Source organism: Dermacentor albipictus, chromosome 5, assembly GCF_038994185.2.
Source record: "Dermacentor albipictus isolate Rhodes 1998 colony chromosome 5, USDA_Dalb.pri_finalv2, whole genome shotgun sequence".
NCBI lineage: Eukaryota > Metazoa > Arthropoda > Arachnida > Ixodida > Ixodidae > Dermacentor > Dermacentor albipictus.
In genome coordinates, this window is record NC_091825.1 from 78,504,804 (window position 1) to 78,530,026 (window position 25,223).

At 47.1% G+C, this 25,223-nt stretch overlaps 2 protein-coding genes across 3 annotated transcripts in view; one reads left to right on the forward strand and one right to left on the reverse strand.

The window, feature by feature from the left end:
- Positions 1–8,950: 8,950 nt before the first annotated feature.
- Positions 8,951–23,857, reverse strand: LOC135921179 (uncharacterized). Its single transcript, XM_065455488.2, has 5 exons — positions 23,391–23,857; positions 21,044–21,371; positions 19,868–20,288; positions 11,972–12,207; positions 8,951–9,684 (listed from the first exon to the last, which is right to left on the reverse strand). The coding sequence occupies exons 1-5, from the start codon at positions 23,650–23,652 to the stop codon at positions 9,315–9,317; spliced, it is 1,617 nt and encodes a 538-aa protein (XP_065311560.1). The 5' UTR covers positions 23,653–23,857; the 3' UTR covers positions 8,951–9,314.
- LOC135921180 (putative deoxyribonuclease TATDN2) overlaps positions 21,239–25,223 on the forward strand; it is a 60,982-nt gene continuing 56,997 nt past the window's right edge. For both annotated transcript variants that reach the window (XR_010570484.1, XM_065455489.2), the window contains exon 1: positions 21,239–21,378. The gene's annotated coding sequence lies outside the window, so the exon portion shown is untranslated. The remainder of the gene's footprint in view (positions 21,379–25,223) is intronic.

Sequence of the window (25,223 nt, forward strand, 5' to 3'; positions counted from 1 at the left end):
AAGATCTCAACACTAGTCTGGGCAATATACATCAATGGTGCGTAAAATGGGGCACGGCCCTTATCACGAGCAATTGTGTCTGCCTTCTAGTAACTCTCCAAAAAATCCGCTGTCATATACCTACATATTAGGGTCTTAACCATTACAAGAACTAAATTGCTATAAATATCTCGGTGTAACATTCACTTCAAAGCTGTCTTGGAATCTTCATATTGATAATGTTTGTTTATCCGCCTTCCGCAAGCTTTGTGTCCTTAAACATAAACTTAAAAGTGAAGCTGCTTTGCTATTCAGGCCTTGTGCGGCCAAGACTGAATATACAAGCATTATATGAATCCTCATACTAAGCGCAACTTTGATTGTCTTGAACGTATTCAGAGAAAGGCCGCAAGGTTTATTTTTAATGAATTTTCGCCATTAGACTCACCTTCTGATTTAATGCAAGCAAATGGCATTCCCCTATTAAAGGCACGAAGGCAAAAATTTAGATTAAAATTTCTTTCCCAACTCTTGGATAACAAACTAGTGCTAGATGCATCAACCTATTTGCCACCCTTAACTAGCAGGTCCACCCGACACCACAGTGAAAACACCCTAACCCCATATTTTGTTCGCACACACCTATGTAAGTTTTCTTGTTTCCCGAGAACCATTAGTGAATGGAACTGCCTTCTCAAAGCAAGTAATCAAACTGTGAAGTAACCTATCTGAGCCTGTATTATTGTTGCTTTCTTTTCGTTGCTGTTTTTTTTTGTATTTCGTTAGTATTTGTGTCGTCCACCCTACTTTGACCACGAGTCCACAGTGTTGTATAAATAAATAAAATAAAAATATTCGCTGTCTTCTCCTTGAAGTGACATTCGCTCCCAGCCGTTTGGACGCGCATTGTCGAGAGTGCGCTACCGACTAGCACGTGTTTTTGGGAGACGCCACCGACTCGTGGAGGTTGTGCAATTGAGCTTGCAGCGGTACGCTGACGCCGCCCGTGAGTGCTACCCAGTTATTCAAAGGTTAGTCTTACGTTTCTGATGAATGCCAATCTCGAATGTAAATAATCTGAACAGTAGAATGCGATCGTCATATTGTGCAACGGTTGGCGTGTTGGGAATTTCATTGCAAAGACGTTAGCAGATCGATGTCCAACGCTAAGCGGTTAATATAATAATAATGGGGATCGGAAACATTATTTCACTATCTCTGAACTTATAGTTTACCATAGATTGCAGTGTTTTAAGTTTGTATGGTTGAAGACTCGGCGCGTTCGTGTAGCCTACTATAAGTTGGATTGCGCAAAATCTATCGTACTGTCCGCCTTTTTTTTCTTTCATTTGGCAATGCTGTTATTGAACATTTCATATGACGTTTCTGCCGTTTACACGCGTACCCTGTAATGCAACGATCTTCGTGTAATACTGCAAGAATCTCTCCACGTGTACTTTCCCCTCTTTTTCGTTCTGATTTCAAGTGTACTTCTTGTATTTTTTTATGATGCGTGCTATTCTTATCTGTGACGAATGTCTTTTTTTTTTATACTTTTATAGATGTTGAACAACGCTTACTCTACGTCGATGTAACCGGAGTTTCCCGCCTTCTTGACGGCCTGTAAGGCGTTCCTTAATAATTAGATCAACACATACGGTAGTGGTTATTTCCAAGTATCCCGTTTCATTCAAACATCTGTGTCGCAGAGGTTAGTAAGGCTATATTACTGTAATTATTTTTGTTACTTGTACATGAAACACAAGAGTAACTAAGCCAGTGCATATCATAAGAAGCCAACAAGCGTTTATACCAAGGACAACATAGGGGAAATAACTTAGGCTTAATAAATGAAATAAAGAAACGATAAATTAATGGAAATGAAAGTGGATGAAAAAACAACATGCCGCAGGTGAGGAACGATCCCACAACCTTCGCATTTCGCGTGCGATGCTCTACCTATTGAGCTCCCGCGGCGCCGTTGCCCCAGCCACTTTCTTGGGTATTTGTTTCCTTGTAGGACCTTGGGAGTGTTAGCCAGCGCCACCACTCAAAGACCTTGGCGGCAGATATGAAATATTGTTTCTGCCGCATGCGTCGCGAGAACGTGAGTGAGTGAGTGAGTGAAGAAACTTTATTGCAGGCCCGGCGAGGACGCGAACTCGTCGCGCACCCGGCTAGTCCCACGTCGGGACCGGCAGGTCTAGCCCACCGGCCCGGTCGCGGGCACGCCGGACGGCCAGGATTTGCTTTTCTAGAGTGGGGCTACGCAGAAGTGAGTCCCCCTCCTCCTTGGGGTATGTCGACCCGCACTCCCAGAGCATGTGAGCTAGAGTGGAGGTCCGGCCGCAGGACAGGCAGGCGTCGTCGCGATACACGTCCGGGTAAGCTTCGTGGAGAGCGGACAGACAAGGATATGTGCTGGTCTGTAGAAGGCTAAGCGAAACGGCTTGCGCCCTATTCAACTTGAGGCGAGGAGGTGGAAAAACCTTTCTGGGCATGTAGAAATATTTAATAATCTCATTGTGAGTAACGGGAGCGTCCCTCTGACCGTAGAGAGGAGGGGAGTCAGTGGTTCTTATAGAGGAAGCGAGGTCGGTGAGGTGGAGCACCCTCGACCGATCCTACGTGAGCGAAAAACCAGGGAATTGAATGGTTTGTGAGAGCATGTGGACTCGAGCCGCTAAGAAGACGAACAGCTTCCTTGGCGATGCAACCCTTTTGAAAAGCCCTCACTGCCGTTTTGGAATCACTATAGATTTCGGACCCACGACCGTCTAGCAGGGCGAGGCCGATGGCGACTTGCTCGGCGACTCCGGGGTGTGAAGTGCGAATCGAGGCGCTATTGGAAATGTTTCCGCTCGAGTCGACCACAACGACGGCAAAGGTCTTCCCGTCACTGTACTCCGCAGCGTCGACGAAGCTTGCGCTAATGCCGTGTCGCTTGATCTGTTTGAGGATGGCTGCTGCTCTGGCCTTGCGTCTGCCCTCGTTGTGGACGGGATGGACGTTTCGAGGCACAGGGGCCACTACGAACTTGTCTCGAATGCACCTAGGGATCGGGGTACTGACCATCGAGAATTCCGCAGGGTGGTAACCCAGCTCTTCTAGGATGCGTTTACCTGCCGCTGTGGTGGCCAGGCGACTGAGGTGCGTGCGTTCTTGGGCTTCGGCAATCTCCTCGGCGGTGTTATGTACCCCCAGCTTCAAGAGATCCTCGGTATGGGTCCTGATGGGTAGCCTGAGAGCCCTCTTGACTATTTTGCGGATAAGAACGTTGAGCTTGTCTCGCTCCGCTCTGAGCCAGTTATGCATAGAAATCGTGTACGTGAGGTGGCAGAGTACGAAGGCATTGATCAGCCTGGGAAGATTGCTTTCCTTCATGCCTCGATGCCGGTTTGCGATTCTGCGAACGAGGCGGAAAGCGTTGTCCGTCTTTGCGATAATCTTGCGGAGAGCACTTCCGTTTCCGCCGTCGAATTCGACAAACATGCCCAGGACCCGAATAACGTCGACCCTGGGTATCACCCCCCGTCACAAGTGAGAACATAAGAACACAAGTCACAAGTCACGTGAGAACGTTAGTGAGTGAGTGAGTGAGTGAGTGAGTGAGTGAGTGAGTGAGTGAGTGAGTGAGTGAGTGAGTGAGTGAGTGAGTGAGTGAGTGAGTGAGTGAGTGAGTGAGTGAGTGAGTGAGTGAGTGAGTGAGTGAGTGAGTGAGTGAGTGAGTGAGTGAGTGAGTGAGTGAGTGAGTGAGTGAGTGAGTGAGTGAGTGAGTGAGTGAGTGAGCCTTTATTGGGTCCAGCAAAACGGGATAGAACGCGCACCCGGCTAATCCCACGACGTGACTGACAGATCTAGTCTGCTGGACGGCCAGGATTTGGTCCTCAAAGACGGGACTTCGCAGGAGCGCGTCCCACTCTTCCTTGGTGAACTTCGGCATATAAGGCAGAGGTGAGGTGAGGCAGAGCATATAAGGCAGAGGTGAGGTTGCTACTTAGTCACGAGAACGTGAGTGAGTGAGTGAGTGAAGAATCTCACTTCGCATGTCCGGCGAGTACGCGAACTCGTCGCGCACCCGGCTAGTCTAACGTCGGGACCGGTAGGTCTCGAGCTCCTCCACTGGAAAAGCTGGCGCCACCGTCGGTGTGACGTGCTAGGAGGGATCACGTGGACATAGCGGCCGCGTCGGCTGCTTCGGGCGCGCCGAAGCGAGCTGAAAACGAGTTTAAATTCCCTCGTACGCTGCGGTGCTCATTTAGTGGCGAAATTTTGCCACTTAGAGTGTCTCCTTTACAACGCTTGAAAGCACTACAATAGGTAGTGGCTGCCTTTGAAGGCGCTCAACATGGTCGGCTACTGCTCGGTGCCGCAGGGCCGGACGCACGTAACGGAGGCCGGTGTCGGCCTTATTCACACGTAGCCGCAGGACAAGAAGCTGCGTGAAGCTTGGCTCGCGAAACATAAAACCGGCAAACAGTCACCGGCTACCACTCGGGTATGCAGCAAACACAGACGCGAGGAAGATTTCTGCTACGGCGCCCGGTCTGTGATTTTCTGAAAACACGCACTGAGACGCTCGCCCGAGTCCGCTGCCCGACTAATGTCATGACGGTTTGGTCTATGAACTTGTCGATGCTATAGATACTGGCAAGTTCAGTGGAGTGGAAAGGCAGCGGTTAGAAGCACATTTAAATAAAGCATGGCATATGGTCATGTTTGTGTTATGAATTAATGCACTGGATTACAAAAAAGGAGCAGCGGTAAATTGCACGCTGAGAACACCGATAAACATACAGTGCGACGCAACTCGAGAAATAGTATTAAAAGGTCAAAGAATTTAGAAGAAAAAAAAGATTGCATCGTCGCGACGGCACATCGCAGTCCCCGTAGGCGTCGAAGTCTGTACAATGAAATTATTTTTGAACAGCTCTGATAACGCCCACGCAACAATGGTTGCTTGTATACTGTCAAATGCTCATATTCTGCGGCCTAAAGCTCATGGCACGGAGCGAAAACGCGCGCGGAGAAAGCGGAACAGTGCGCGGACAAGCATGCAGACGCGCAGTCGGTCGCTGCGAATCTGCGCGATCGCTGCATTGAGGCTTCGTTCTATTACGCTCCATTTAGTTATACAAACACTGTAAGAACATATTTCACATAGTTTGCTCTGAGCGTTTACCTACCTTTCACGCAAGAAGCCGTTTCGGGAGACTCCATCGCGGCGACCGCGCGCAGTGGCATTCACTGTACGTATTCGGTAAAGAGATAGCGTCTGTAAACGATTGTGTGCTTTCAGTTTGCCCAAGATTATTATTTAGACAGTAAGAAACTTCTCTCGTTTCGAAAGTACTTACAGAAATGTCCGGGAGAGCTCGCGCGTGGTGTTTTCAGTGAGCGCTGACAGCAAAACCTATGAGGAGCGCGCCACGTGATCCCTCATACTACGCCAGCGAGGCGCTTCCGATAGATGGCGACTCCGTAACTCCTCGCCGCCAATAGCCCACCGACCCGGTCGCGGGCACTCCGGAGGGCGAGGATTTGCTTTTCTAGAGCGGGGCTACGCAGAAGCGATAGATAGATAGATAGATAGATAGATAGATAGATAGATAGATAGATAGATAGATAGATAGATAGATAGATAGATAGATAGATAGATAGATAGATAGATAGATAGATAGATAGATAGATAGATAGATAGATAGATGGGATGGATGGATGGATGGATGGATGGATGGATGGATGGATGGATGGATGGATGGATGGATGGATAGATAGATAGATAGATAGATAGATAGATAGATAGATAGATAGATAGATAGATAGATAGATAGATAGATAGATAGATAGATAGATAGATAGATAGATAGATGGATGGATGGATGGATGGATGGATGGATGGATGGATGGATAGATAGATAAACTTTATTAAAATAATAATTAAAAAACACAGCTAATGGTCGGGGCCCTTAGTCCAGGGCTCCGCTGGCTCTTGCCATCTTCTCAGCTCTCTTTATCAGCTTGAGCTGGTCGTCGAGGGCCGAGCTGTACAGCAGTGCCTCCCATTGCTCCCTCGTGGTGTTCGTGTCTGGGTGTTCTATGTTGTGTAGTGCGCACTCCCACGTAATGTGGTAAAAGGTTGGTGTGCCCCACACCATGGGCATTCATCCCTGTAGGCTGTGGGGTGTATCCTATGTAATATGTGTGAGTTCGTGTAAGTGCCTGTCTGGAGCCTACGCCAGGAAGCGGTATCTTCTGTGTTTAGATTTCGATGGGGTGGTGGATATCGCAAGCGACGCCCTCTGTGGTAGTTCACGATGGCTGAACACTCGAGGTCGACAGGGTCCAGGTCTTCTGCAGCCGGCGTGTTGAGTGCTCGGTTATGTACGAATCCTCGAGCTGCTCTGTCGGCCTGCAGGTTGCCCGTGATGCCAGTGTGGCCCGGTATCCAGATGATGGTTCGGGTGGTGAAGTCCTCAGGGTCCTCCTTGAGTATTCCGGCTAGGACTTGTGCAGCAGGTCTTCCAATTCTTCCCTGTAGGAAGTTGCGGCAGGCCTGCTGGGAATCCGCGAGGATCGTCAGTGGTTGGTTTGCGTGTAGGCCCTCGCGGATGGCTAACGCGATGGCCAGCTCCTCGGCTACCGTAATCGTGCAGGGGCGGGTCGATGCAGCGGAGGTAACGTGGCCTAGGTAGTTGCATGCCACTGCAACTGCACCCTTGTTGTTCGTGCAATACATGGCAGCGTCCGTAAAACGGGCCGTGGTATTGAATCTGAACGCTTTCTCCATGTACTGGGCCCTTGCTCTCCTCCTGTCGGACTGTAGGTTAGGGTCCATGTTGCGTGGTATCGGGGCAACGTGAAACCTGTCCTGGACGTGACGAGGTATGGAACAGGTTTCTTGGTTTCGTGCTGTTATTGCTGGGAACCCCAAGGTTTGTAGGACCTGCCGGCCCGTGCGAGTCCGCGCAAGTATCTGTTGTTGCGAGACGTAATGGGCCTCTGCCAGTTCGCTGAGGATGTTGTGCAACCCTAGCGCCAATAATTTTTCAATCGATGTACTCGTCGGCAGGCGGAGAGCGGTCTTCAAAGCCATCCTTAAAAGTGTGTCGGCCTGCTTCGTCTCGGACTGTGTGAGGTGGTAGTAAGGCAGGCTCTATGTGATTCTGCTCACCACCAGGCTACTGACCAGTCGCAGGGTGTCGCTTTTCTTCATGCCTCTGTTCTTGGATGTTACGCGGGAGATCATGCGTGATATCGCCTTGACACTGGTTTTGAGGAGTGTAAGGGTGTGTGTGGCCCGCTGGTTGGACTGCAGCCACATGCCCAGCACCCTCAGCAATGGCTTCTCTGGTATGAGGCCCCCGTTGAGGCGTTGGGTCTGTGGGGACTGTGTGGTTACTCCGGCCTCGCCAGTCTCGTAGGAGCTCAGATTTCTCGGGGCAGCATTGTAGTCCCCGTTGGCTGACGTATTCCTTGATATCTGCTGCAATTTGAAGCCATTCTTCTTTTTCAACGAGGGACCCTGTTCTGGTCCAGAGTGTTATATCATCTGCGTAGATTGCGTGCCGAAGACCTGCTACGTCCTGCAGTTTGCTAACGAGTCCCACTTGATGAACTTGTGGTATGTCAACCCGCACTCCCAGAGCATGTGCGTGATCTCTTTGGGTGAAGGCAACCGATCAATAAACCCACCCATGCTACCTGAAGGCATTAATGTTGCCGGATTCGGGACCCTCCTTATGTAATAAACGAGAAGAAAGGGGGCTAACCGAGAGGCCGGATTTTTATTAGTCATATCATAAGAAGCCAACAAACACTGACACCAAGGTGAACATTTATATATATATATATATATATATATATATATATATATATATATATATATATATATATATATATATATATATATGCGAATCAATATTATGCGAAACATTTTGCTGGGAACACATGTTTCGCATAATATTGATTCGCATATATATATGCGTCGTTAAGGATGATGCAAAGCGTTACCAGCTGGACAAACATGTTGTTGTAGGACGAACAGCTATGTGTATGGCGCGAGCGTGTGTGTGTCGACAGCAGCAAGACGACGGTGACGACGGTCATGTGACGCCAATAGCACGATTTCTACTCTGTCCGTTCGTCGCGAGCTTACGACATGACGACTGTTGGGTTGTGCTTAGCTACACGACGAGGCGTGGGCGAGAGGGACACCGATTTTGACGTCATCGGCGACTACGTGTTATACACTCGTACCTACATATGCTTACGCCAAATAATGTTAAAAAACACTAACTTCAAAATGGCATTTGCATTGCAGCGATGAACCGTTGAAACCCTTTCGACCTGCACAGATCGAGAAGATGGCACACCGTTGCAAGGTTTCTACGTAGCGTTAGCTGCTACGAGGAAAGTGCTGGCGAATGGGGGCCTATCGCGCACATAGTTAAGTATATAGTTAAGTATAACTCGTCGTCTTAATACGCGAGCTGTCACGTGTAGAGAACTCTAGAAACTGCACGTCACACAGTCGCCGCACGTCTCAAAACGATCGTCGGCCTCGGCCCGAGAGTATGCGTGCAATTGCAGTCAGTAATGACATAAAAGTGCGATGATATGGTGTAGTGTCTATAGGGCATTCGGTTGCTGTGTTCGAAGGCTATACGTTCGATTGTACCGTCGGTCAGGCATTTCTTTTCAATTCAGGGATCTAAGTGCGGCGAGGCAGAAAGTATCTGCTAGGTACCACGAACTGGCTGGAATGAGGCAAAGAATGATCTGCATTAAAGCACTTCTTTTTAAGAACGCCATCAATAGCGGCGCGGCATCAAGATCAGCACACGCTCGAGGCCTTGAGATCTGTGCCATACCTGCTTACCCTCAGGCGTTCGCCCCTTCTCTTAAGATACTATTTAAAATCTATTATTAAAAATACAAGAAAGTAAAGCCGCCACGCATATTTTTTTTTCTTTCTAAGTTTGTTTCGATTCTGTATATCAAAGCGACATTTTGTTGTTATTTCCCTTTCGTACCTGAAACTTCTACAGATATGAAAGAAAAAATTGAGCTTTCGTTGCAGTGTGGTTCTAGCGTACTTTCAATTTATTGTCAATCCTCTAAATGGGTTCAAGAAATTGATATGCCTACTGCATTCGTACGTAGCGCTTCTAGATGCCGTACATTCGAAGGCATTTCTAGCCCGACCTTTCGCTAACACAAATTGCCACAAGCGCACCAGTTGAGACGATAGAGGGATGCCATGGAGCGGAAACGAGATGAGCGCAATTAATTTTGAAGACAACGATTCTGTATTGCGCGCGCTCAGGTGTTTCCTATGGACGAGCGCGCACACAGCGCCTCTGGCATGCCTCCAGCGTTGGGAACTTGTTGGCACCGACCAGGCAGCGCTGCAGTTTGGATTCGCCGTCGGCGGAAGGCAGCTGGCGGCAGCGCCTGGCACCGGAACCACGCGGAGACGCCTCTGCTACGTAGCCGAAGCGCAGCTGCTTGACGTTGCAGGCCACGCCCATCGGGGCAATGCACGGCGGCTGGCTGCCATTGGCGTCGACGCATCTGCGGACGCACTCCAAGGACGTCGGGAAGATGTTTCCTTCCGTGGACGGGCAACGACCCCGAGGAAACCGCCAGTGGCGACAGCCCTTGCCTTCCAGGTACCACCACCACGTGTCCACGACGTCCCGACTGCAGCGACCAGTTGACGTAGTGGCGCCGCGGTGAGCCACTTGAGCACGAATTACAGAAGGCGTGCACACACACACACACACACACACACACACACACACACACACACACACACACACACACACACACACACACACACACACACACACACACACACACACACACACACACACACACACACACACACACACACACACACACACACACACACACACACACACACACACACACACACACACACACACACACACACACACACACACACACACACACACACACACACACACACACACACACACACACACACACACACACACACACACACACACACACACACACACACACACACACACACACACACACACACACACACACACACACACACACACACACACACACACACACACACACACACACACACACACACACACACACACACACACACACACACACACACACACACACACACACACACACACACACACACACACACACACACACACACACACACACACACACACACACACACACACACACACACACACACACACACACACACACACACAAACACACACACACACACACACGCACACACGCACGCACGCACGCACACGCACACACACACACACACACACACACACACACACACGCACACACCAAACTGGCTACTAGTCCACATGGACGCTGCTCAGCTCTAAGGAAACCGGCCGAAGACGGCACGACAGGGCGCGAAAGACGCCAGGGAGACAGAACGCACTGCCTAGCTACAAGAAGAATGAATTGAAATATGGGGTTTTACAAGCCCAAAACACGATTTGGTTACGACGCACGCCGTAATGGGGAACTCCAAATTAATTTTGACCACCAGGTGACCTTTAACGTGCGCTTAATTCACGGGGCACGGGTATTCTTGCATTTCGCCTCCATTGAAATGCGGTCGCGGCAGCCGGGTTTATATCCCGCGAACTCGTGCTGAGCAGCGCAACACCATAAGCGCTGAGTCACTGCGGTGGGTAGCAGCACTTGAAGGAGGCGCTACGCAGCGTGGTGCCATCTCTCGAGACGATGCGAAACCCACGGCGCGGAACTCGCGGACCGCTGGTTTCAGAGTAGGGCTCAGTGCCAAAAGGTTACAATTAAGTGTAAGGTACCCTTTATCTGAACGTTGATATTGTAAATGACAAATAGAACTTCAGCGCACTAGAAGTTACCAGCTCGAGTGATACTGTAAACCAACATTAGGAAGAACTCGGAAGCAATATTTTTTATAGCTTGTTTGGACAGTGACTGGCGTATGTAATACGCTCCTGTACAAAGGCTTGGCGGCCAGTGACCGCATTTTCTTAAGTATTGAGTGGTTCCCCGTATGATCTCGTTCTGTCCTCGCGGCTTGCCCGGATTACGGCGCTGGCTTTTCGCTCGAGGTCACTTGAAGGTCACAGAAAATGGTAGCTACAAGCACTTCATACTTAAAACCACTGTGCATGCTATAAGGTACAGTGTAGTGTAATTTAAGATTGTGACTCACGGCGCCATTGCGTTCCTCATTGGCAAAGGTAATTTATTAATGCTCTCCCTCCTTAAAGTCATAGGTTAGTACTTGTGTCTGGAATATTACGTGACACCAATATCTCTAATCAGTTGTCGATGACGGTCTTTGTCTCGGTTCTGATATACTTTTATCGTTTATTGCACTGTTACAAAACAGACAACAGTAGGCAAACTCATACAATCACAAGTTACTCCGCTATTCGGGACTGCTTTACATCGGCACAAAATATTGATACCCCATATTTATTGCCTCTTTTCTTTTAAATTTCCTTGGTCGGTATTCGTTCTTTTTTGTGTACGGCGCTGCAAATGGTAAATGAGTTACGTATTTATGAACGTACAATTGAACTTCGTGCTTCATTAGTTTAGTTATGTGCTTTGTATGTGCGTAAGTTGGTCTTCGCATTTTTTTACTGGCGCCGCAGTAGTTTTCTGGGCATGTGTATTGTTACTATCGTTACTTTTGTTATTATTATTATTATTATTATTATTATTATTATTATTATTATTATTATTATTATTATTATTATTATTATTATTATTATACGTCTGTGAGGTCCGTGCACTCAGCTGCGATGGCGAGCGTTACCGCTGTAAATAGGAATTGACTCACGAAAGTGTCATGTTATTTCTTTACAGTGCGGCATCCAGGCAATCCCGACATCTTCACTGTATAACGAGCAGCCGCCAAGTGCTTGTTCCTCTAAGTAAATATGGCAAGCCGAAGGTGACTCACGCCTCGCATTGCGCCAGCACAGCCTTCTGGTAGCATTCCGGAGCCAGGGTGTCGCCGTCCACGCACTGTTGCCGGCAGCTCTCCATGGACGTGAAGCGATTGCGACCACGGTTGCAGAGACCGGGTCCGTCAGGTGTCAGCATCATGCATGCCTGCCTGGTGGCGTTGTAGTAAAATTCTGCCTGTCCCCCCGAGCAGAATCTGAAGGCTGGTCGTCCGCATGTCTCATGCACCTTCTAAAGAATAACCAACACAGCAAACAGAACAGTCACGATGTTGGAAGAATCATATGAGGGGTACTTATCATACGAACTCGTGATGTCATACTGCGTGTTAACCGGAATCTTTCATGCAGAGGCCTGCTACGCCTTCGTTTTCGAGATCATGGGCCATATTCGCAGAGCTTTTCAGAACCCACAATCAAACCTCTGTCAATAGCTCGCTTGATTTCTTCTGTTAATGTAATAAGTGCCAGTTCGGTTTAATTTCCTTGGTTAAATCCGAATTGCTGAGGAGGCAAAAGGTTAAATTTCTTTAGGTAGCGCGTTAGTCGAGTGTGCAATAGCTTTTCAGTCACTTTACCAAAAAAAGTAAGGATACGAATTGGCCTGTAATTCCCTACTGAAGTCTGGTCACCTTTCCTGAAAACGGGAAATATTCCACCAGCTTTATGACAGCTCGAAAACACCGCTGCAGAGGACAGTTTGTCAATGATTAGTGCTAAAACTGGCAATATTTCATACGAAATTATGTTTAATTTACAATTATCCATGCGGCCTAAGTCAGCGCTTGTAGTCTTTCGATCATGTGATGACCTGGTTATGCAGTCGTCGAATGCAGATAAAAGGAATGACTACACCGAGTTATATCAGGTAGAGGACCCGCCGGTTTTAATATTTCATGTATAATAATCGCACAGGGTGAATTGTGGTGGACCAAAAATGATTTGCATATGTTCCCTAAAGTTATATAAAATCTCTCGATGACGCATGACAATGGGCAGTTATTGTCTGACAGAAGTCTCTGACTCCGCACAGTTGTAGCAGTATACCACGCTTATAAAAACAGACATTTGCTACAATTATAATATTTCAACAAATAAAGCTATATGTCTACTTAAAACGTAATCGCTATCAAAGAGCATACTGGATTATCTTGACTTTAGTCTTAGCGGTTTTGGGGGACATGACACCGTTCAACTTCGGGATGAATTTATGAATATTTGTACGCACTGTATTGACAACTTTATTCCAAATAAAACCAAGCGAACATATAGAGCTACTCCCTGGATGACGCGCGACATAGTGCACATAAAGAGAAAGGTTAAACGACTAAGACGACAGGGTCTTTCTCGTGACATAGTAGAACCTTACCAAGCAAAATTAAATGAGGCTATCAGTGTTGCTAAACTTCGCTATTACCAGTTCACCCTTCCTAACTTCATCAGAACTGCTCCTTCCAAGTTTTGGGGTTATCTTAGTAAAAAAAGTAAATCAGTTGACCATATTATGCATGAGGGAAATCCTGTCTTCGCTAAACAAGATATCGCTGTTCCCTTCAATGCTTATTTTAACAGTGTCTTTTCGAACTCGCCCGTTTCCCCTCGTGTAAATGGCGTAGCACACAATGATTTTAGTTTTATTTCTTTGTCTGGCGTCTTTTCTATGCTTCTGAATTTAAAAACAAAATCATCTCCTGGGCCTGATAACCTACCAAACGTGTTTCTTCACAGGTACGCTGAAATGCTATCTCGCTTTCTCGTAATCATCTTTCGTGCATCCCTTTCATCGGCGGTGCTTCCTAACGACTGGCTTTCTGCTCGTATTGTTCCGATACTAAAAACAGGCGATCCATCACTAGTGGCAAACTATCGTCCCATTTCACTAACCTCATCTTGTTGCAAACTTTTAGAACACATTATTGCTTCTGAAATCAATAAATTTCTCGACGATAGAGCCATTCTATCTCCTATGCAGCATGGTTTCCGAAAGGGCCTCTCCACTGTAACCTAATTAACCACTGTAGTTCACAGTCTCGCTAGCACTATCGACAAATCAGGGCAAACTGACATCATATTCTTGGACTTCAGGAAAGCATTTGATCTTGTATCACACGCAAAGCTAATAGAAAAACTTGAACATTTGAACATTCCTTCCCATCTCGTAAATTGGATTCGCGCTTATATTTCTAACCGTACGCAATTCGTAGTAGTTGATGATTGCTCTTCAAGCACCCTTCCTGTCACTTCTGGTGTTCCCCAGGGTAGTGTTCTTGGACCATTATTATTTAACATTTATATTAATGACATTGTCGACACTGTTATTCAACCCGTACAAATAAAACTGTTTGCTGATGATTGCCTCCTCTTTAATGAGATCACTTGCCGACAAGATCAAGTTATTCTAAACTCTAACCTTCAAGACATACTAGCTTGGTGTGCGCGCTGGGACATGCAGCTTAACATTGATAAAACAGTATTTATGAAAATAACTAGGAAAATTAATAAATTGTCGTTTACCTATAGCCTAGCATCCAAACCTCTTACGGAGGTGAATGAATATAAATACCTCGGTGTTACAATAGCCAGTAACCTTAGTTGGAACTCACACATCTCCCATCTTTGCGACTCGGCTTTTAAGAAGCTTTGCTACCTCAGGCATAAATTAAAACACGCTCCTTCTGAAACCCGTCTTATCGCCTACACCTCTCTTGTCCGTCCTAAACTCGAGTATGCAGCTATTGTATGGGATCCCTATACTAAAACTAACATCGATGCGCTAGAAATGATACAACGTAAAGCAATAAGGTTCATCTTCTCTAAATATCGCACAAGTGATTCCCCAACTCAGTTAATGGCTGAACACAATATTCAGTCTTTGCAACTAAGAAGAAAAATTCACAGGCTTAAATTTCTCTTCTTGCTGAGTAACAATAAACTATCTCTTTCTCCCGAACCTTACATAACACCCCTTACTGCCCGCCGAACAAGACATCGCCACGCTGCATCATTAACGCCTTATAATGGTAGAACCAATGTCTTTATGTCTTCCTTTTTCCCTCGAACAGTAACGGAATGGAACAGCCTACCCTATAACAAACTTCTCAGCACTGACTCAATAGCCTCTGTTACTATCTAATTTTAGTGCTTGTTCTTACGAAATCTCGTTTCAATTTGTATCGTTGTGCAATATTTATTCATTTGCGCGTTGTAGTAATATTGAATTATGCATTCCTCCTTTTTTTTCTGTTACATTTCCTGTGCTTTGAAACTTTGCTTGTGAAACAGTGTTTCAATTTGTACCTGCCACTCTCTATGCATTATTTAGAGGTGCTTTACTCATTGTGCGATTGTATTTTCTAATACATTTTTTCCGGAGCTTTCTTTTTTTTACTCCTTTGTCAATCTATTGTTATCTTTTTTTGTATGTACCTTTCCCCTCCTGCCTGGGCCTTCTAAGGCCTGCAGTATTCCTAAATAAATAAATAAATAAATAAATAAATAAATAAATAAATAAATAAATAAATAAATAAATAAATAAAAGTAATCTCATTCTCGAGGCTATACGCATAAAAGCACAGGCAACATAAAATACAATAGTTATAAGAAAAACAAAGAACACATCAGAGGTTTGCGACCTCGAAGAATCGCAAACTGATTTCCAGCAAAGCTGTTTCTTTCGAACTGCAGAAGTAAGAGTTTTAGTTTCCTGTAATTACACCTTAAAAGGTTGCTCGTATCCGTTTGAAACGCTGATCGCATGTAAGGCCTTCGAGCACTTAGTGTTAGAAATTTTCGCCAGCCAGTAGTAATTCATCAATACACATAGCAAGCTAGCCTTATGTTTTTGAATATATGTTCGGGCGGTCCCTGAAACTGGGCATGATGGAAGAAGCAGCGCAACATGAAATTTGTTATGGCGAGAACTGCCCAGTACCAGCCTTCTCTACAATGCCAGCATATATGGCGCACCCCGTTCGTCGTCGACTACAGCTCTTCGTGGTGAGTCACGCAAGATAATCCTCACTGCCCAAACAGGGTATACATAATACAGAAAGGCATTACTTAAGGGGCTATAATGCATTCGCAATTGCCCTCAGGTGTTGTTGGATTTCCGAATGTGTGGCCAAAAGCGCCCGCTTTTAAAGGTCTATGTTTAGAAAGGGGGAGGCAAATAGCACACTTCGCCCCTCGATTTCTGACAGTTGGGGGACGTGCCCACCTGCTGTTGCCCCGGTAAATAGGCCCATGTGTAGGACCCGACAAATGTAATCTTAGTGCCAAGAAAGAGCAATAAGCTAAACCTTTCGTTACCACGTGGTTCCGATTTATTGCTAGAGACATTACACATCGTTATTAATGAGTACTTGGACACTAGGCCGAACCTTTACTCGGCCAAAACGTCAAGTCGTCATGGGGTCGGGCAAGCGTGCTCGTCCCGCACCTCGGAGGTCCGGGTTCGATTCTCACCCAGAGAGAAATGTGCAAAATTTCCCTTCCAAGCCATTAACTTACCTTGCTGTAGTTGTAAAGCGCCTCAAATTGAAGTATTTTTTGTTGAGCTAACATTTGCCTGCTTGTTTTAGCCGAGAAATAAAAAGCCACGAAATACGAAAAAAAGAAAACGTGACGGGGCGCTTGTGCGGCTGCTCTTGTGTTGCGCTCAAGGGTACAATGGTTAGTATTAATACTTAGCGGTAGAAAAATACCGGTTGTAAGTGCACGCGACTAGTACTTCTAATATGCAGCTGGTAAGATTTCTCTAGAGCTCCTTTTTTTTCGTAATCGTGGTTCAAGTTGGCTGGAGCAACCGGTATATTTTTATGAATTTCAACGATTTCTATGAAGGCTTTGCTGAAAACTTTGGTGATGGTGGAAAAAAATCCATCTCTAGGACTACATGTAGAGCCGACATGGAGCATTGTAGACATCAGGAAAATTTCGATTTTGCGAAAATTTAATTTCCAAGGCGTCACATGACCGATGCGTTACGCTGGTCGCACGATGCGCATACTGTTGGGGCATTCACCGACCCAAATGCCACTGATATCTGAGGGCTTATGCTCCTTCACGTCGCGTAACACAGACAGATATGCAGTCAATGAGTTGAAAAGGGTGATAAGGTGTGATGAGGGGTCATATGGGTTTAATCACGGTTGATATCACGGTTGATAATGGTTTGACGCGGACGGATAATGTGCGAAAGAACGATAAGGGCTTATATTGGTCGGAGCGATTCCGATAGTGTTAATTGGCACCGATAAGAGTTAATAAGGGACGGAACAATTCCGCTAAGGACTGCTAAAAGCTGATAAGGATCGGATCATATCCGATAACGTTGACAAGGACAGATAAAGGCTGGTAAGGACTGAATCGATTGCGCAGAAGTTTATGCCAACCCATAAGGGTCGATAAGGCTGGGATCGAGTTCGATAAGGTTGATAAGGATCGTATCTGGTCCCATAATGTTGATAACAACCGATAAGTGTTAAGGGTTTCCATTCCTCGGATCCAGTTTCATAACATTATATAATGACACCGGGCTGCGTGGAGATGAGCAAGTGGCAGAATACGTACGCATATTTAAACAACTCCCTATGGAGTTCCTGCGTGAATTCTTTTTCTATCGATTTTTCTCGTTTACTTGGTTAGACTGCTTCCATTATTCTTTATTGCGTTACAGGGATTTCCAACATACTTCTAATAAGGGCTAACATACTTTGATATTGGCTTCCCCTGTTGGTTTGGTTGGATTTCCAGCCACCTCTATCGGACGGTCCTTCTTTCAATTTGACTGGCTTCAGATACAATGTATACCTAAGAAACTATAATGTAACTTGTGCCTGGCAAAGCAGGCAGACTCTACACCAAGTGTTATAAAGGACACTTGTCACTTTTTGAGTGAATGCATCATAACGACGATGAATTATAAATGTACCAGGGTCGTTTTTATTGATAAGCACCGTACGAGAATTTACAAAACTGCTAGTTGTAAATATAACATGTCATTGTGGCGCCATGCAATGAAGATACAGAAGCCAATATTGTTTACGGGCAGCTTCTGTAAATATGACCGCCTTTTACTGCGGTGTCACGGAATAAGATTACAGCCTTCTCTATCTTTTAGGATCATCATCATCATCATCATCGTCATAATCAATCATCATCAGCCTGGTTACGCCCACTGCAGGGCAAAGCCCTCTCGCATACTTCTCCAACTGCATCGGTCATGTACTAATTGTGGCCATGTTGTCCCTGCAAACTTCTTAATCTCATCCACCCACCTAACTTCCCTTCCCTTGGTATCCATTCCGTAACCCTTAATGAACATCGGTTATCTTCCCTCCTCATTACATGTTTTGCCCATGCCCATTTCTTTTTCTTGATTTCAACTAAGATGTCATTAACTCGCGTTTGTTCCCTCACCCGATCTGCTCTTTTCTTATACCTTAACGTTACACCTACTATTCCATAGCTCGTTGCGTCGTCCTCAATTTAAATAGAACCATTTTCGTAAGCCTCCAGGTTTCTGCCCCGTACGTGAGAACTGTTAAAACACAGCTGTTATACACATTTCTCTTGAGGGATAATGGCAACCTTCTGTTCATGATCTGAGAATGCCTGCCAAACGTACCCCAACCCATTCTTATTCTTCTCATTATTTCCGTCTCATGATACGGATCTGCGGTCACTTCCTGTCCAAAGTAGATGATTTCCTTACTACTTCCAGTGCCTCGCTACCTATCGTAAACTGCTGTTCTCTTCTGAGACTGTTAAACATTAGTTTTCTGCAGATTAATTTTTAGACCCAGCCTTCTGCTTTGCCTCTCCAGGTCAGTGAGCCTGCATTGCAATTGGTCCCCTAGTTACTAAGCAAGGCAATATCATCAGCGAATCGCAAGTTACTAATGTTTTCTTCATTAACTTTTATGTCGAATTCTTTCCAATGCAGGTCTCTGAATACTTCCTGTAAACACGCTGTGAATAGCATTGGAGAGATCGTATCTCCCTGCCTGACGCCTTTCTTTATTGTGATGTCGTTGCTTTCTTTATGGAGGACTACGGTGGCTGTGGAGCCGCTATAGATATCATTCAGTATTTTTACATACGGCTCGTCTACACCTTGATGCCGTAATGCCTCCATGCATGACTGCTGAGGTAACGACTGAATCAAACGCTTTCTCGTAATCAATGAAAGCTATATATATATATATATATATATATATATATATATGTGTGTACAGTGTTAAGGGATAAGAAAAGAGCAGATTGGGTGAGGCAACAAACGCGGGTAAATGACATCTTAGTTGCAATCAAGGAAAAGAAATGGGCATGGGCCGGACATGTAATGAGGAGGGAAGATAACCGATGGTCATTAAGGGTTACGGACTGGATTCCAAGGGAAGGAAAGCGTAGCAGGAGGCGGCAGAAAGTTAGGTGGGCGGATGACATTAAGACGTTTGCAGGGACAACATGGCCACAATTAGTACATGACCGGGGTAGTTGGAGAAGTATGGGAGAGGCCTTTGCCCTGCAGTGGGCGTAACTAGGCTGATGATGATGATGATGATGATGATGATGATGATGATGATGATGATATATATATACATACGTCTTTATTTTATTAGGGCAAATTGGTGTAAACATGCCGGCGCGTTATTGCTGCACAGTGGAATGAAATCACGATCGCCTGTACATTTTAGAGGAAATAGTTGGTGGTCGAAATTTCCAGGAAAAGTCCAGTAAAAAAAAACGGCGGATTTTTTTTTTCTACCATGTAGGAACTGTTATAAACATGCGTGTCTTTCCCGAACTGCTATCAAAATGAGCCTTATATCCTGGAGTGTAGCACTGTTAGGGTGTGTATAATCGCTCTTGCACACGACCACAGAACTCACCGATGTGTTGGAACCCGCGAAGCCGTTCCTTCTGTCGCTTTCGCCAGCAGCGCTGTGCATCTGCTCGGCGTCTCCATTCGGCATCGGCTCTTCGACTCCGCTCGCCGTCGCCTCTTCCACTTCGTGGTGCCGTGTGGTGTTGACGTCTTCCGGGGTGGTCTCCTCCTTGTCTCGTTTGCTGTCGCGTTTCGGGATCGGCATCGGGAAGTCTCCGTGGCTCACGTTGGTGCCTTCGCCCGGGGCTGCCGCAGAATCGTCGCCCGGTGCGGCGGCGTCAGCGCCTCGGGCTCGGGACCCCGGCAGTGCGACGTGGAACTCGTCGACCACCGCGGACAGCAGCATGCCTAGCAGGGCGCCGGTCAAGACTGCCACGACCACGACGAGCGCGGGTCGGGAATTGTGGCACCATTTTGCGCGCCACCTGAAAGGCGCGAGCGCATCATACGGATGAGTGATTGAGTGATGATTGAGTGCATCATACGGATGCCGTATGACGCATACGACATTTAAAATGTCGTATGCCACAGGGTTCCTGGGAATGTCAAGGCAAGCTCATTGTTGAAGCAATAACGCTCCCCTGATGCAATGGCGTTCAGTGGCAGAAGAAGAGCAGTTATTTCGCTCAGTTGTATTTTATTAGGAGATGTTCAAGTGCGAAATATTTTGAGAAATTCACAGCACAACTATAGGGACATGAATGCCATGCCTCCTTTAAAGGAAATGCACGCTGTTAGACATTCCGAGTGCGCCGCTTTTTTCCAGTGCCATAAGGAGTGCACAAAATGTCATACCCACCATTGCTTCAAGATGGACATACAAAGAATGTTAAGACATTCTCACCCAAAACGGGAATGATTTGCCTACTAGTAGCTTTAATTCAGCATTATTATGGGTGATAACATTATTGCGCACACAAAGATGAAAGGCAGCACATGTTTCGAAATACATCTGCATGTTTGCTCCTTGTTTTAGTCGTGCTTCAATCACAACCTTCTTTGTTCAAGTCGCCGACAGTTTATTTCTGAACAGCTGTTGCTTCCGACCACCGCGAACCACGCGAATTGAAAATTGAAGGAATACCCGTAGCATCTTGCTGTCTGGAATGGACGGCTGCTGAGCGCGGCGTGCATTCTTTTTTGTTGTTTTCTTCTTGTCTTTGCAATCGACGCAACTCACCCGGACCAGTCGCTGTCGTCGATCGCCGGCAGCTCCCTCTCGCGGCCAATTTCGCGCAGCGCCACGTCCGTCTTTCCGCTGCTGTCCTCCTCCGAGTGGCGGTGGCGGAAGTAGTGCTTGATCTCGTCCGGCATCCAGTACGGCGCCAGGCTGCTGCACTCGGACGCGTGGGTGTCCGAGCGGCCGCTCTGCCCAGCACCGAGTGACGACACGGGGCCCACGGTCAGCGAGAGGCCGGACGCCGTGTCCGCTTCGGACGCGCCGTTCTCGACGGTTTCAGGAATCGTGAGAATGGCAAACGGTGGCTCACTCTTCCCACTGCCACGTCCTGTGAGGTGGGAGATTTTTTTGTCTTTTTGACTTACAAGAAATAAGTTTAGCTTATCATTGATGTTCTCTGAAACTAATATGGTATACCCCTGAAGAAAACCACGGTTAATACCGCGTTTAAGATCGCACGGAAGCACAGATGCAGTGAAGGAAGTGACGCCCTTCCTCTTGTTCCTGTAACCTTCAAACAGTCAGCTAGATCGCTATCTAAATATTGTGAGCGCACCCATATAAGGCACATGAAAGGTGGGATAATTGTAGGGGTGCATTTAAACCTCGTGGGGATCGGAGACTCTAGCGGCTGGCCTTTTTTTTTTCTAATTGTGCATATTTCTTCAAAGTAACAAAGTGTGTATATATTGGCACGGAATCACGGATTCTCATTCTGCGACATGCATATTTGCAATGCAACTGCAGCCAAGACATGGGCTTACAATTTTGGTCACAATTTCTAGGCGTGAAGCCACTAAGCCTTTCGAGCAATGCTTTGCAAAATACTCTGGGAACAACTACGTAACTATTGATAGTAGCACAGTAATGTGTGGCCTTGAAAGCCAGACGGAAATAAAGAGTTTCCAAGTAGGTTTAACTGGATATAGCATATCGAATGTGTCCTGCCTACAACTTTAGGTGAGTAACTTTTTCGCGAGTACAAAAACATGGCCGAGTATCATAGTGATTGCATCAGCAAGCGTAGTAGAAAGAAGTATGCGAATCCCACGCGCTGTGAGAATGTGTTCAAGGGAAGATTTCTTTCCTTTTCACGGGTAACGTTTTTCTTGTGTAGCGACTGAATTCAAGATGTCTTCACAGAGCAACGCTTCGCTCAAGGTGAACTTGTGGCGTTTCATCAAGCAAACGTCAGAGGGAGACCAGTCCATTGCTCACTCTACATACCGGACCAAACTCGTGCTGCACCTACTACTTCTCGAAATGTTTGTTGGCATCCGTTAAGCCCGATGTATACGCTCTAGTCGCCAGGCACCGCAAGCCGCACCGCACGCGTGCGGTCGTGCCGAAATAGTCGCAGTTTCGTTCGAAAGGCGAAGCGTCGATTGCGATAGCTACTTAGTAGACAGCTATACGAAGTAAGGATAGTAGTTTCATCGGCCGTGTAAACTTGGAAACATTCGCTTACTAATAAATTGACAAGCATGGTGTCATTGTCGACAGGAAAAAATGAACTCGTCGCACTCGATGACCGCAGACACCCGCTGTCAAAACGCTGGCGTGAGCAAGCGCGGCAGCAGCAGCGAGGAAATGACATTCGTGCGGTCTATCGCTTCAACGCTAACGGAGCGGCGAGAACACAGCGCACCAAGTTATGAGCCTTCTGCAGATCGCTTCAAAGATAAGGAGCGCGCGACAGCCCAAAGTAAGCAGTTGCTGCCGGAGTAGAACGCCCCCCGTCCTCGCCCCCCCCCCCCGTCCCTCTCGGGGAGCCGCGATTGTCCATTCTCTTTGTACGCGGTCGCGAAATACGCAGATGCTGGCCGAGAACAACGCCGCCCTCCCTGCCTCCCAATCCACCACGCCCTTTTGCGCGACGGAATACAGCGCACTTCCTCTCAGCTCTCAGCAGCTATCGTCGGCTCCCCTTCGGGCCCTTTCACTCGCACATACAGCATACGGCGCGCGATGACGGTGTTATCACCCCTGGACTTTTTACGGAACATCAAGGTGACGGCGACGTAGTGCGCCTGTAGTGCACATACAATAGATACTGCGATGAAATCGCACATGCCGAACACTTGAGCACAAATTTCGGTTGGAACCTTGTATACAGTGCAAACCATCACCACCACAAGGCCGAGGAGGCTAGTTCGGCTGCTGACCGTTTGTGACCAAATGTGCAAGATAGCAGCAAGCACCGTTGAACTAGGTGTCACTTACAAAGATCACAAGAAATGGGAGTCCTCATCTGCAAGTTCTCTTCCAGCTGTGCTTTGCGACCTAGCAAGACATGCAACAAAGAAATCGCCAAGCTTATAAACTACGCTTAAAACAGAAGTCTTACCTTTCCGGCCATCGGCGTTTCCGTCCAAGAGCGCGACCCGTTCTTTCACGTGCCCTTTAGTAACCATCGCCGCACCAGGCCGTGGCAAGTCTACTCTGAACGTATCAGTACTAACGGACTCACGGTCTTGGACTCGCGGCTGGTCCTCTCGAGACACGCCAGGGTGTGGCTCCTCCCTGCTGGCTACGGTATTTTCTTCGGGGTTGAAAAAAAGCGCGTACCCGAAGGCGAGAGGTTGTCCTGCCTGCCAACGAAACGCCATTGCTGAATCCTACTGACTTCTTCTGCCTCTTTACGATTTGCACGTTCTGCGCCACAAGGGGCTCGTGCTGAGCTATTCCTGGACAATATAAATGGAACAAACATTGCGGGGATAGATCAACACTTTCGCACATGTTCTGGGGATGTATCTCTATAGCAAGCCCCGACCTCAGCTCAGCTAGGTGGGAGGCGGCCCTCCGCAACCCACTCCTGGCTGAGCAACGTTGGGCTGTCCAGCAGGCCCACGATGCGGCTGGCAGGCTAGGCCTGTCGGTCCCGACTTGGGAGCGGCCCGCGACGTGCTAATACGCATTCTGCAGGACTGTAAAATAAGTTACTCAATCAATCAATCAATCAATTGCATATAAATAAACGGATAACATTCTCTAGTTATAGCGCGCCCTTCCTGCAAGAACAATAGCTATATTTACAACCTGCGCAACAACATTGACTGGTTGCATAAGCGCGAAACATAAATGCTCTTAATAGCAAATTACACATTGAAATGCCTTCTACAAGATATATAGTCTCAGAAGAGGAAGTATCTCACACGTACGGTCTCCTCCTTTGCCGGACCCCTATGATCATGTAAACGTCTGTGAAACCGCGTCGTGGCTATCTTGTCTTACAGTCCCCGTATAGTGACGGATCTATTAAATACTCTTCGCTTAACGGAAGAGGAGCGTCGAGCACACCGATGTCGAATGTTGTCGTGAAGCGGAGGCCTTTTGTGCCAGTACGCAATTTAACGCTAGCGCTGACACTACCAGAAGAAAATACGGTGCCACAATATTAAAGCACGTTGAGAACTATAGTTATTCCATGGACATATCTATGACTAAGCACGGCTTCGTTATTAAAGCATAATGCACGTTGATTCTGTAGTTTTTTATTATTTTTCATAGGCTGTTCCCCCTGGTTACTGTGGTTGGCGCTAGCCTGGCGAGAGTTTTCTGAGTCGACTAACCGCTTTACATCTGCAACCAACTCATTTCCCCTATGTTGTCCTTGGTGTCAATGTTTGTTGGCTTCTTACATTATGCTTAATAAAAATCGGGCCCCTCGGTTAACCCCCTTTCTTCGGCCGTGGTGTTTATCACTGGGTTAATCCTGACGGTTCACTAAACGACGGCTTCTTAGACTGCCGGATCCTGGGTACGCATTTACTGCTTGCGCTCGGCTGCACGAGCCCGGGGGGGTATTCTTTAATAGTCCACCTTGTGGACTGTCCATTTCGACCGCTGCTGATTGGCTAGGACCGCTCGTATCCGCCTCTCTCGTACAGCTGCATCCAATCCGCAGCAGCCGAAATGGACAGTCCGCTAGGTGGACTTTCACAGAACCCCCCTCCCCCCTCCCCCGTTCTTGTTCCCGGACGGCAGCATCGGCAGGGACTAGAAGAGCTCGTTCTCGGTTCTGCTCGCGGCGTTGTTGATTGAAAGCTGCACGCTCCTCAGCAGTACGTATGACGCGTGGCCTACCCATTGTAGAGCCAGAGAGAAACTGCTGCACGCGCCCTACGCAGCGACGTAGATCAACAACATCTCTACTGGCGCAGCCAATCGCGCGCCT